The sequence below is a fragment of the Mauremys mutica genome, chromosome 3 (assembly GCF_020497125.1).
Source record: "Mauremys mutica isolate MM-2020 ecotype Southern chromosome 3, ASM2049712v1, whole genome shotgun sequence".
NCBI classification, from domain to species: Eukaryota; Metazoa; Chordata; order Testudines; family Geoemydidae; genus Mauremys; species Mauremys mutica.
The window spans coordinates 121979877-121992601 of record NC_059074.1 but is presented as its reverse complement, the minus strand read 5'-3'; the positions used below and the strand labels follow the sequence as shown (position 1 = coordinate 121992601).

The 12725-nt window shown below is 41.4% G+C and overlaps 1 protein-coding gene across 4 annotated transcripts in view; it reads left to right on the top strand.

Annotated features, from left to right (window-relative positions):
• PRKN (parkin RBR E3 ubiquitin protein ligase) overlaps positions 1-12725 on the top strand; it is a 1207207-nt gene that overhangs the window by 463188 nt on the left and 731294 nt on the right. For all 4 annotated transcript variants that reach the window (XM_045009067.1, XM_045009066.1, XM_045009069.1 and 1 more), the window contains one exon: positions 5714-5832. In XM_045009067.1, coding sequence (XP_044865002.1) covers positions 5714-5832 — 119 coding nt within the window. The remainder of the gene's footprint in view (positions 1-5713; positions 5833-12725) is intronic.

The window sequence follows — 12725 nt, the reverse complement described above, 5'->3', positions numbered from 1 at the left end:
CTAGCAGCATTGAAGCAGGTTGTGAGATGAACATACCAACATATGTGGGAAAGGATTCGTTTGGCTGCAATTCAGTGTTTCATGAATGAGTTTCATGAATGAAAGTAGACTAGTTTTTCTGCATCCCATAGTCATTTTCTGGGGCCTCATTAAGAAGTCACCTGTGTTTGGGGAAATTCGTGTGGTTCTGAGTAACATGATGAAAGCTCCTTTTGAACCACTGAGAGATCACATTTCTAAGGTCATTTTCCTGATGGCAGTGACTTCAGCTTGTAGAATGTATGAGCGTCAAGCACTGGTGACTATTAAAAGTTGCACTGTTCTTCTTTAAGGATAAGGTAATGTTGTACTGTGGTCTCATAGTAAATGCCTTTCAGAAGTCATGATGGAATTTCACCTATTGTAGGGCAGACTCATATCATCTTCCTAATTGGTGATAGCCAAAAAGACATAGCAGTGGAACTCATGCCAGTCACGTATATGGAGCATAGACCAAGAACTTCTGTAACTGCACATTCTCTGAAAACAAGAATTGCAAACACAAGTACAACTAGTTTTCTCTTTAAAAAAATTACAATTCTATAAAACCATGAAATGAACTAGTGGTTAACTTTAATTTTTTTTTATTTTTGTGTGTTATGCACATCTTCAGTATCAGAACTAACACTTAAAATGGGACTTCAGTTTTTTAATTGGTAATTGCTGTATCTGCACAGTCTAGCTGCGTGCCAGTGTTATAAAATATTAATGGAAAATGTCATAAAAACCTATAGAGCATGATTGAATGAGGGAAGACGAGGTTGTAAGCTTGATGCTGCAGCAACTTTAGTGATTGCTGGCTCAGTGCCATAATTACAATTTTGTATTAATAATGCCACTTCAGAGCTGGTGTGCATAAATCAGATTCCTTTCTTGTTTTCCCCCTTTCTCCCCTTGAAAAGGGGAACCATTGGAATATATTCTGAGTCAAAGATGTTTGCTAATCATGCTAGCACTTTCTAGAATAGGTATGGTTAGTGCTAAACTGTTGTAGTTTGATGTACAGTATGCTCACTTTAGGCATGTGTACCTTCTTAATTCTGGCTCCTCTTGCCCCCATTCCTGGTGATGTTGCTCAGTATGCAAGCCTAATAAGTTGACTACAAGAATGTGGGATTGGAATCAATCCATTTGCCTAAAATAGTTGTTGGGTTGCTGAAAGTCTCCATTTAACTCCCTTACCTAAGATCAGAGCATCTCCCCATAATGGTCTCAGTCTCCAGCAGCCTTGCTCTAGGAAAAACAATCCAAATGTTATTCCGCATCTCTGCATGGATCTTTTGCGTAACTGCTCCAGCTAGATCTGTTCTAAATGTTTCTTGTGTGTTAACCCCCTTCCCCAAATTAAGTTTCTTATTCATAAATAAGAAAATTGATCATACTGAGTGGAAGTAAAAATCAGGTTGAGACATTGTACTCTGTGCAAGGTTTAACCTATACAGTAAATCTGCAATAATCCTCAAACCAGGTCTCTAAGATTCCCCTCCGTTCTTATTGTGACAGTAAGTCATGCTTATTTATGGTGAGTTACACTATGAATATTTTGCAGTTTACTATCAATAATACATCTCTCTGTCTAACTGGGAGGTGCCTAGCATACATAGCAGATGGAAGATATGATCCCTGCCCCATGTAGTTTATAAGGTAAATTGAACATGATATAACAAACAGGACACAAGACAGTTGGGAGTGCGGGAATGGAGTTGGGAGCAGAATCAATGACACTACAAGATTACTTTCCTCCATGAGGGCTAGTGTACAGCATTATGTGTGGTGTTTGATGACTTAGTTAATTTCACATGAGACCTATTTATGCTATGACTCTTGAGGATGGATTTGAATAAGAAGAGGGGGTAATGTCCTTGTGGATCCACTCAGAATGAGCATTCTAAGCAGCAGGGTTGATGTGGAAGAAAGTGTGACTCATTTACAGGAAAAGAAAATTAACTGGGTCAAAGTGACATTGTTAGCAGAGCCAAAAGGTGGGAAATGGAGATGCAAAAATAGATCTGGGGCTCAATCTCCCTCTGTGCTGAAGTTATACTTTGTGCACCTGAAAGTGGGGAGCCAAAGAAAGCCAACTCTAATGACCATGATTATCTTGATGACTTCCTGCAGCAGCAAACTACAGGTTGTGACTACTTGATACATGAAATATTTGTGCTGTATTTTTGTTTTGTTGACTATCTTGCTGTTCCCATGTTAAGGAGATGCAAAAAGGAAAGACTGACCAGTTTGCAGAACGCCTTTAATCTTTTCCAATACACAGTGTTTTATTTCTTTGGATCCTAGCTCAAATTCAGCCCAGGTTAGAAGTGCCTGCAAGTCAGAGCACATTGATAGAGCACTGTGGAGAGACATGCACTGTTGCTGCTTGTGTTGTACCTGCTGAAAGGATAAGGAGAGGACTTCATTTAATTTAAAGAACTATATCCAGCAACTTTCACAAGGTCTAAATTCAGTTGAAAATCCTGTTATCTGTTGTGTCCTTCTGTGGTCATTTATTTTCCCTCAGAGAAGCATAATAAAAATTCTTAGGGGGTAATATAAGTGAAGAGGATATTAAGGACATTACTGTTGCCCTCTGGAAGAGCATTTTGTGTTCCTGCAGGTTTGGACACTGATCAGAGATGGGTTTTTTAATATTATTAAGTGCTCATTGGAAAATGCCTTCTTTCAATAATGTAAGTATTCTCTGGAGTCATTTCTTTTTCTTTTGGAAGATTTTACTTTTTTTCTTGTACAGCCCTGTGAGTAATTAAATGTTTGGGAACTAGTTGCACCAGGGCGTTTAGGGAATTCGTGAATGTGAATAACATGGAATTGGTTTCAAATAACATATAACTGTACACATTCTCTCTATTATTCTGAAGGGCATGCAAAAATGTAGTAAATATGGTTTACTTTAAGTTATTATACCTAATATTTTCGGAGCTAGCTCAGTGTGTGATCCAAAGCTATTCAAATGTCATGTTACTAAAAGAAAAAAGTGGAGACCAGCATAGATACTTGTGAATTATTTTGGCTAGCAAGCAAAGCAGATAATTCTTTCCTCTTCCGGCTGCCCCACCCTACTGGTACTAGAAAATAAGATTCAGTCTGTAAGTTGCTGGTAAATAAATAGCCTGAATATCATCAGACTGATGGCAAGAAGTTAATTCTCAAGAATTTACCATTATCATATTATGAATTAATCCAATAGATGAATCACCCATGACTTGTCATCTTTCAGTTTTCATGTCATTGTGTGACTCATGCTGCAAGATTTCCTCTTCACTAAGGTAATGGAAAAGTTCATGTTTGGTAGCCTGACACTTTAAGCATGTTTTCAATGTGTTATTGGTGAGTAAAATTAAAATCATAAGACCATAAGGCCATACTGGGTCAGACCAAAGGTCCATCTAGCCCAGTATCTTGTCTTCTGACAGTGGCCAATGCCAGGTGCCCCAGAGGGAATGAACAGAACAGGTAATCATCAAGTGATCCATCCCCTGTCGCCCATTCCGCGCTTCTGGCAAACAGAAACTAGGGACACCATCTCTGCCCATCCTGGCTAATAGCCATTGATGGACCTATCCTCCATGAACTTACCTAGTTCTTTTTTGAACCCTGTTATAGTCTTGGCCTTCAGAACATTCTCTGGCAAACAGTTCCACGGGTTGACAAACAAACAATTAAAAACTGGGAAGTAAATGTTTCTGGAGATTTCAACCATTGGGCACAATCCTACAAAGCTTTAACATTTATACAATACTTAACATATTACTAACTATTTAGGGAGGGAGATTTTCAAAGGCCCCGGGGGGGAATCAGGCATTCAGCTTCCACTGAAAGTCAATGGGATTTGGATATCTAACTTCCCTTTGTACCTTTGAAACTCTTGTAGTTAATCATTACACCCCCCCCCATGTGAGGTAGGTAAGCAATACCCAGCTCCTCTTTGCAGACTGAGAAACAAAGGGAGAACGGTTAAGCACTGCCTCAGAATCAGGAGTCAAATGCAGTAGTTCCTTATTCTCAGCCTTGTTCCTAGGTTTAGACCATTCTGCCATTAATGCTTTGAGCGACCCCTCCTAGGGGCTGGGGGTCACACATGCTGCTTAGCGGCAGGCAGCCAGCTTAGAGGGCGTTTTGGGTAGCACAGGTGCCATCAGTGGCAGCTTAGGTGCTATAGCTGTTAAAAATAGAAGACGGTGTCTTTGTGAACCCCTGAATCAGTAGCCTCAGACTCAGTTTTCCTTTCGCTGTCAGTGGTCTCCCTCTGACTGGTTACTTATGTAACTTTACCGCCCTCGTGGCCAAGATGGAGTCTGCTCTGCAGGCAACTCTGGCCAAGAGAAGCGTGTGCAGGAATGCAGCAGGAAAAATCCCTTCCACCCCGGGGCACCTGTTCCAAACCCCTCAGTGTGAACACACCCACCCACAGGAAAAGTACAATGGATATAACAAAGGGAGGTATTTATTTATAGAGGGATGAGAGGAGAAAAACAACAAGGGGAAATATAGGGAGAGCAGTAAAACAGTGCTGCATCCAAGCCAAGGCCTCACCGGCCCAGTGGGAGCACAGTTTGGAGGGGCAGACACCGAGCAATGTGTCTGCACACAATGTTCAGGAGTCCCAAGCAAAGTTCCAGTCCGGTGGTGAGTCTTGGGTGCTCCTGGTCGTCTTCGACGCCAGTGAACATTCCCCAGCAAACCCCTCCGGTGCCCTCTTCTGCCGCTCTCTGCAAAGCCACACAGAGCGACCACCTCCCCACTTAACTATCTAGCAGCCTCCCTCGTTCCCAATGCAGAGTCACAAGCCCCAGTACTCACAGCCCCACACAGCTCTGGGCAGCCATGCTACTGGGTCCAGCTCCGGCCTGTCTGTCTCAGGCGATTCCTCTCTGGCACAGTGCTCCTCCTGGCTCCTGTCCGGGGGTGTCCCCAATCGGCTGCCCTGTCCTTCCCAGGCTTCAGGCAGGTTCTCTGCTGCTTCCTTTGCAAGGGCCTGCGGGCTGCTGCCTCTCTCTCCCTCCGAGCTCCAGAGCCACCCCCCGCAATTTCCCTCCTTTTTTCCTCACTCTCCCCTTCCCCCCTAGGAAAAAGATGTAAAGGGGCCATGCTCTCTAAACCCCAAAGGGGTTACACTTAGTTTTACCTTCTGGCCAAATCAAAAAGCCTTCCCCTTCCCCCACTGGGTTAAATAAGAGTCCAACAAGCAGGACTACAAATATCTTCACCCTGTTCCATTTTCTGGATCACAATCCTCTCCGCAGGGCCTGTGAGACCACCTCTTCTTGCTTGCAGGGCTTCAAAAAGTCCATACCATTATGGGTGTTGGCCTTTAAGGGTAGGCACCAGGAATAACACTCTTGCTACTATCCCAAAGCCCAGACAAGGGTGGCTTTACGAGGGAGAGTGCAAATAACTTATGATTTTTAGTAGGCTAAAAATTACATTTAAAGAAGATATGCTCTAGTTCAACCACAGCTATGGGACTTGAGGCAGAAATTAATGTATGGAAGTCCTATGATGTGTTACGCAAGAGGACAGAGTAGATGATCACAAATGACTCTTCTGGCCTTTTAAATCTATGATTCTGTTAATTTAATTTTCAGTTTGTTTGTTTTAAAACACTCCAGTCTAGTTCTGATTTCAGTGCAAATTGTTTTCTTTGTTTTCTTTTCAACAGGTGCAGCTAGTTACAACAGTTTTTATGTTTTCTGCAAAAGTTTCTGCCAAGCTGTGAAGCCTGGAAAACTGCGGGTCCGTTGCAGTACATGTAAAGAAGGGACACTGACTCTGACAAGGGTAAGCAAGAGATTTCAAGTTTTTAGAGGTAAAAATTATGTATTGAGAAATAATATAAACATATTAACTGCTGTTTATAGCTTTGAAGATGAAAACAAAGATTTGTAAACATTTTATTTATCCTTCCACTGTTTTTTTGTTTTTTTTTTGCTCAGTTCATTCATGGAAAACTTTTCAAACTTGCACTCTGATCTTGCAAAGACTTGAGCAGGTGCTTAATTTTATGCACTGTGGGAAGTCCAGTGGACATATTACATCTGGGTTCCACAAGACTCTGAGCATTAGGTGCTGAGACTTGGATCCACAAGGGAGTTTTAGGCACCTAGAATATCACTGGAACAACACTGTGATTCACAAACCCTGAGTTAGGCACTTAGGATCCCTATACAATGAATGGGGAGAGAGTCATAAAATTCCAGAGGGGACCACTGTAATCATCCTGTATAACACAGGCTATAGAATTTCACCAAAATAATTCCTCGAGTGGGTCTTTTAGAAGAACATGCAATCTTGATTTTAAAATTGCGAGTGGTAGAGAATTCACCACGGCCTATGGTAAATTGTTCCAATGGCTAATTACACTCCCAGTTAAAAATGTGTGCCTTACTTCCAGTCTGAATTTGTTTAGTTACAACTTCCAGCCATTGGATTGTGTTACACCTTTCTCTGCTAGACTGAAGAGCCCATTATTAAATATTTGTTCCCCACGTAGATTGTTATAGACTATAATCCAGTCACCCCTTAACCTTCTCTTTCAGTTGTTTGAGTCTGTCACTTTAAGGCATGTTTTCCAATCCTCTAATCACTCTTGTGGCTCTTCTGTGAACCCTTTCCAATATAGCAAAATCCTTCTTTACCACAACCCCAATTTTTGTCATCTGCAATCTTGATCAGTGATGACTCTGTTTACTTCCAAGTAATTGATAAAAAGGTTAAATAATATAGGGCCAAGTGCCAATCCCTGCAGGACTGGACTGAAAACACACACACTTGATGATTCCTTGTTTACAATCACATTTTGAAACCTATCTGTTTTTAATCCATGTAATGTGTTGCCATATTAGTTTTATATCATTCTAGTTTTTTTTAATCAAAATGTCATTCAGTACCAGGTCAAATGCCTGACAGAATTCTAAGTCTAAGAGGTAGGCACTTAAGGATGCACAAAAGCCGGCATGTTAGGTTCTCCCTGCCTAAGTTAGCCAGTAGGAGATGCCAATGAGAGGGGAGTGTGCTAAGTCCCTCCTTTCTCATGGAGATAGACACTTAAGTCGGGGTTGCCGGGAAGCACCTACCTCTGCTAGCAATCCACAACTGGAACCCCTCTACTGGAGTAAGGAGGCTTAGGTGCTGTGGTAGAGTGCTATTAGCAGCTATAAATAGACCCCCTGTGGGGAGCCTGCATGCTCGTCACTTACCACACTCAGGGCACTGGGTAGTCAAAGTAGTAGGGAGTTAGTCTGATTGGGTTAGTGTGGATCACTTGCACCTGTAGGGATTCTGATGCGATAATTAGTTCACCAGCTGGATTGCTCAGAGAAGAAAGCAAGCAGCATAAAAGGCTGAGCCGGAGAGCAGGAGGAAGGACACTGATCTGCTGCTATATTGTGCTGTACCTGGAACATAAGAGAAGAAATAATAATAAAGATATTTGGTGACAGTACGCTGGTGGAATGTGTCTGCTATTCAGTCACCAGGAGGGCTTGTCAGCTCAGGTTTCCAGGGCTGGAGTGAGAACTCACTTACACCTTTTGTGGATCTGGGCACCTAAGTCATTTTTTGTGAGAATGAGTTAGGCACCTGCCTCGCACCACACAAAAAGGCCAGAGGAGGTAGCATACCCATGTATAACTTTGGTCCAGTGTTTAGAGTACATGCCTGGCAAATAGGAAACCTGGGTTCAATTCCCCTCTTAGGCAACAAGGGGGAGAAGATTTGAGCAGGGGTCTCCCAGCTTTCTCAGAGTGCTCTAACTACTGGGCCATGGCATAGTCTGATATGAGAAACTCTCCTATTGAAGCTGTTCCACGGTATATAAATAATTTAGTCATTGGAGCAGAAGGACTGGACTCTGGATCTCCCTCTAAGCGGGTGCCTTAACCATCAGGCTGCAGAGTGGGCACCTCCACCTTCATTTACCCCATGCTCAGTTTTGAATGTGACCTGACCCTGTAGGAAACCCCTGAATGCACCTATGAGATTGGGCCCCAGAGACAAGATAGGTGGATGAAAGCCTATATTCTCCCATTTTGTGGATTACTCTGGGCTTGGGTGGGAGATATGTGTCTAGGCATCTCCAGTGGGGCAGCAGTGTACATGCTCAGAAGCAGAAATTTAGGCACCTAGGGAACTTTTACTGCAAAAATGTAGGTGCCGAGTGAGTTTAGGGTTGGCTTGGCTGCTGCCTACAGGGTTAGGCAGCAGCCGAGCAAGGGTTTTGTGACTGTCAGTGGAAACTAAAACTGGGACTTGGGCACCTATGTCTGCGTGTTAAGCATCTAAGTACTTTTATGGATCTGGCCCTGAGTTACAACAGAGAGAGTGGAGGACCATACCTCAGTTCTCCTGGTTAATTTTGGAGGGTGTGGAATCAGACAGGGAAGAATTAAGAGGCTGTACAGCTGCTCTTGTTAATCTGTCAGGCCCAGCTGTGGGTTGCACGAACAGAAGGTGGCCAGCAGAGTGACTACAGCCTACCGGCTATCAATCAGTGCTCATTGTGTGACCTTTGTGGGTCTGTAGATGGGCAGATAGGACTCCTGACCTGAAATACGCAGGTCTCAGAATCTTGCTTATGGCTTATGATTCATTTAGGGTTGACCCTAGATCAATGGCACCCCAGGCAAGGAGCATCTTCAGTGCCTCCCCCCTCCATTTGTAAAACTTTTGAATACCTTACTTTTTATTGCATTTGTAGCCCATTTCACGACTTTGATGCAAGCATGATTTATCCCTGTCAGATAAGACGATACATTTGCATGCTAGGATCTGTAAATCTGTATTTATTCATGCCATATATAAGCAAATAAAAAAAGTTTCCTCTAAGCATATAGAAAATTCTTAATTTTAAGAATAACTTAAATGTACTAACATCAAGAAATTGAACTGTGCACCAACATTGGGTGGACCCTCAGTATTAAATAGGGTTACAGTAGGTGACAGCCTTGGAATGTTAACCCTAGTCCTTTAGTTCAAAAGATCACTTACAATTACACAATAAAGCAAGGTTCACAGTATTGCAGCTGGGCTCTCACTTTGTGCTTATATCTCACTGACTGACTGGTGATGCCCCGGCCGTTATATACACCCAGGGGCATGGCTGACAACATTCTAGGAGGGTCAAGGAAAATATAGTTCTCAGAAAGCTTGGAAGGTTCCATGAGATTTTACAAAGGTCCAGAACATTCTAGGAGGTTAGTGAAAAATGAATCCACATACGGAATACCTGAAACATTTTACTTCAAACATTATGTTTTCCCTTTTGTCGCTAACAACAAAAACAGCACCCTGAGCCCGGCGCTCCCCAAGCCGGTACCCCAGGCGGTCACCTAGGTTGCCTGATCCTAAATCCAGCTCTGGTTTCATGTGACAGATGCCTGTTTACCTATAAACAGCTCCCTCGTGTGGCTCTGTATTGATTGATCAATTGCCAATAAATATACTATGTGTTGTTAGTAGTTCTTTGGATCTATCTGCTGGTTTGGTTAGCCCACTGTGACTTTGTCTGGTCAGCAGAGTGCCAGTGTCTGTAGCCTCACATCTTCAGTCAAGAATTTGTTAAATGTTTACCAGAGTTCTAAGAAGTCGGTTCCCAGACAGACCAGGAGGTAGCAAGTGGAATCTGAGAGGATTACTACCACCCAGAAGGAAGGATAGGGCGGTAGCCTGCTAACATCAGCTGCCATATATAAAAAGGAGGAAGAATTAAGTAGTGAATATTGTGCATGAATGGAGATTTAGGGGGTAATTGTGTACTTTTACTTTTACCCCCCAAAATGTTGAGCACTTGTATTGGACTTGGGTTGCATCCTGAAAAAGGAAGGATGTTGGTTGAATACGTACATATGTCTCCAAAAAGGGGACGACTTAGAGGATTTTTTGTTTGAGGCTTGAGGAGTTTTATTGCTTATACACTGGGGAGTGAGAGCTTTTCTTATACTGCCTGAAGTCTATCACCTGAGGTTGCTATAAAAGTGGTTTCATTTTTTTTTCAGAAGAACTGAGCACCCACAGCTCCTAGAGATTTCAGGGGCCTTTGTGTGCTGTTTGGCACCTTTGGAAATCAAGGTATTTTTAATAGGTGTCTACATTTGGTCTTAACTTTGGTTCACAAAGAGCGGTGGGTTTTGCTTTCCATTTTTTGTTCAATAGCTTCTGAGTGTTTATGTCCAATGCTTCAGGGAGATCATTTTAAATGAAAAATGTCTATCCTCATTGAAATAATTAAGTATGATAAACATTGCCAAATTGTTATTCAAATTGTTATTCAAAAACTTCTGTCTTTTAGACAAAACTTTAACATTATGCTTAAGTCATTTGAGGGTCCCTTTAACTTATTATCGAGGCTTTGAAGAAACATATTGAGGCATTCCAGGTGAACAATTGTAAATGTATCTCAATCAGTCAATTCTAATGATATGTAGAATCGTAAATTGAAGACTCCCACAGAACCTTTGAGAAAGATTGCTCTTTTTTGTACGTCGAGAAACTAATTAATGGTACTTTCTTAAAGGTATTTCTCTCTAAAGAGAAAAAGGTGCATGGACTAAGATCTCCTGACTCTAATCTCTGTTCCAACAGTGATTCCCTCTATGGCTTTGTGCAAGTCACTTTAGTCAAGATTTTCAAAAGTATTTTCTAATTTTGACTGTCTCAAGTTCTGGATGCCCCGCCTTAAACAAAGGGTCAAAGGCCTGGGTCAAAATTTTCAGTCTTGTATGTCCAAAGTTAAACACCTTTTTCCATATTTAGGTACCTAAATAGGAAGCCTGACTTTTTCTGAGGTTCTGTGCATTTGCAGATCTCATTGACTTCATAAGAGGTTGTGTGTTGTTCACCTCTGAAAATCAGGTTCTCTTGGCATCAACCTTTCTGCGTCAGTTTCTCAGGCTGTAAAATGAGGATAATTCTGGCCTGTCTCAGAGGGTTGTTTGAAAGGCTTTGAACACAAATAAGGATAAACTTGTTTCTCTTTGTCTTTCATCTTAATTATTCTTCTTAAATACCAAGGCATGCAGAAAAGAACAGTGTGGTTCCACCAAGCAGCCCAATTTTCAGGTTCCTTTCAGAGTTCAGGTATCATCACCTTGTGAGAGATCAATGAGCTGCAAGAATACCAAGAAGTTAGATTCCACTTCACAGACATTTTACAGGGCCATCTTTTTTCACCAAACCTACGTTTTAATGTTTAATCAATAATGGTTTCAATCAAATCTACATTAAAATAACTTGACTCAAAATTGTCTTTACCTCATATTTATAACTTTGTTTCATATTCAAATTTATATTGTCAGCTAGATGTCAAAGCTGCTGAAGAAAAATGCTGTTTTTAATAGCAGAAAATGAAGGGAATTGTTAAAGAACTGTCACATTTCCCTTTGCGTTGCTAACACAGAGCACACCTTAGGTTCTTGTCCATACTCACTGACTTTTCAGAGTATGTTTTTATTTTGCTGCTTCAAAGACTTAAGCAATAAAGTCCTGAGACAGGATTGCATTTACAGATTCAAACAGACCTTAGCATTAGCTTCCTCATGCTCATTATTTCTAGGGCTTGTCTCTGCAGGTCTTCCTATTTCTTCATCTAGTTTTCTCTTAGCTCACAGATGCTCCGTCTTCTATTCTGAGGAGTTGGAATTAACGAGAGCCATCTGATATGCCAGGGTGAGTCATCAGAATAGCTCAACATTTCCACATAGAGTCCTAAAATCTGACAACCTATCACAATACCCTTGCCTCTTCTGTCCTCATCTCCTCCCTCCCTCTTCAAACATCTCCCTTCTATTTCCAATCCTTTTTTCCCTTTATGCCTTTTTCCACATCTTTCTGTCTCTCTCTCCTCTTTTCCATTGCTTCAGCCATCCTAGTTGGTGCCAGTTTCAGGGCTTTGAGTGCTGCAGCCTCTAGTGATGTAATCTTCCAAAACTCAACCCACTTCTTATAAGTTACTGGAGATTGTGGCTTCAAAGGAGACATTCCATTATCATATTGCTGACACAGCGTAAACATGATGCCAGAAATAAAACTGGGACTCTAATTGTCCTGCAAATAGTAGACGTTTTACCAGTGGGGTTCCTGGGGCATTGCCCCACAAAATATTTTTGGATACTCTCCTCATTCTTGGTTCTACTTACAATCTTGAACCCAGTAACATTTAAGCTGAGTCAAAATTTGAAACCATTCTAACATTAAGGTTTGAAGTTCTTATATGCTTAGTCTTAACTTTGCCAAAGTCTAACTGAACTTCCACATATTTGAGATTCCCTCATCACACTTTTCTTATTTGGAAAGATACTAAGCATTGCTCTTAATTTTGGTAATTGAAAAAAAAGACTGAGTCTCTTCCCCCCACTCTGTTCCCCATAATTCCTGTAAAGACCTTAGAATAAAAAGCTCTAACATGGCAGATCTCTCAACAAACCTCTTATATCTCACTGTTTGCAATCTACCTGGACTATGTTATTTTGGCATCTATGGGGTAAATAATATAAGGAATATATACAAGCTGTTAATTTTCACTAAATGAGCAGGCTGCAGCTGCTTGTTTTTCTATTAGCATATTTTACATTAGACATGTACAGAACCTCTCTGGAAACTGTGTAGCAGCAGCATCTGCCAGTATTAAGATTGGTTCAATATTACAACTTTCAAAGGATTCATATTTTTCTGCAATT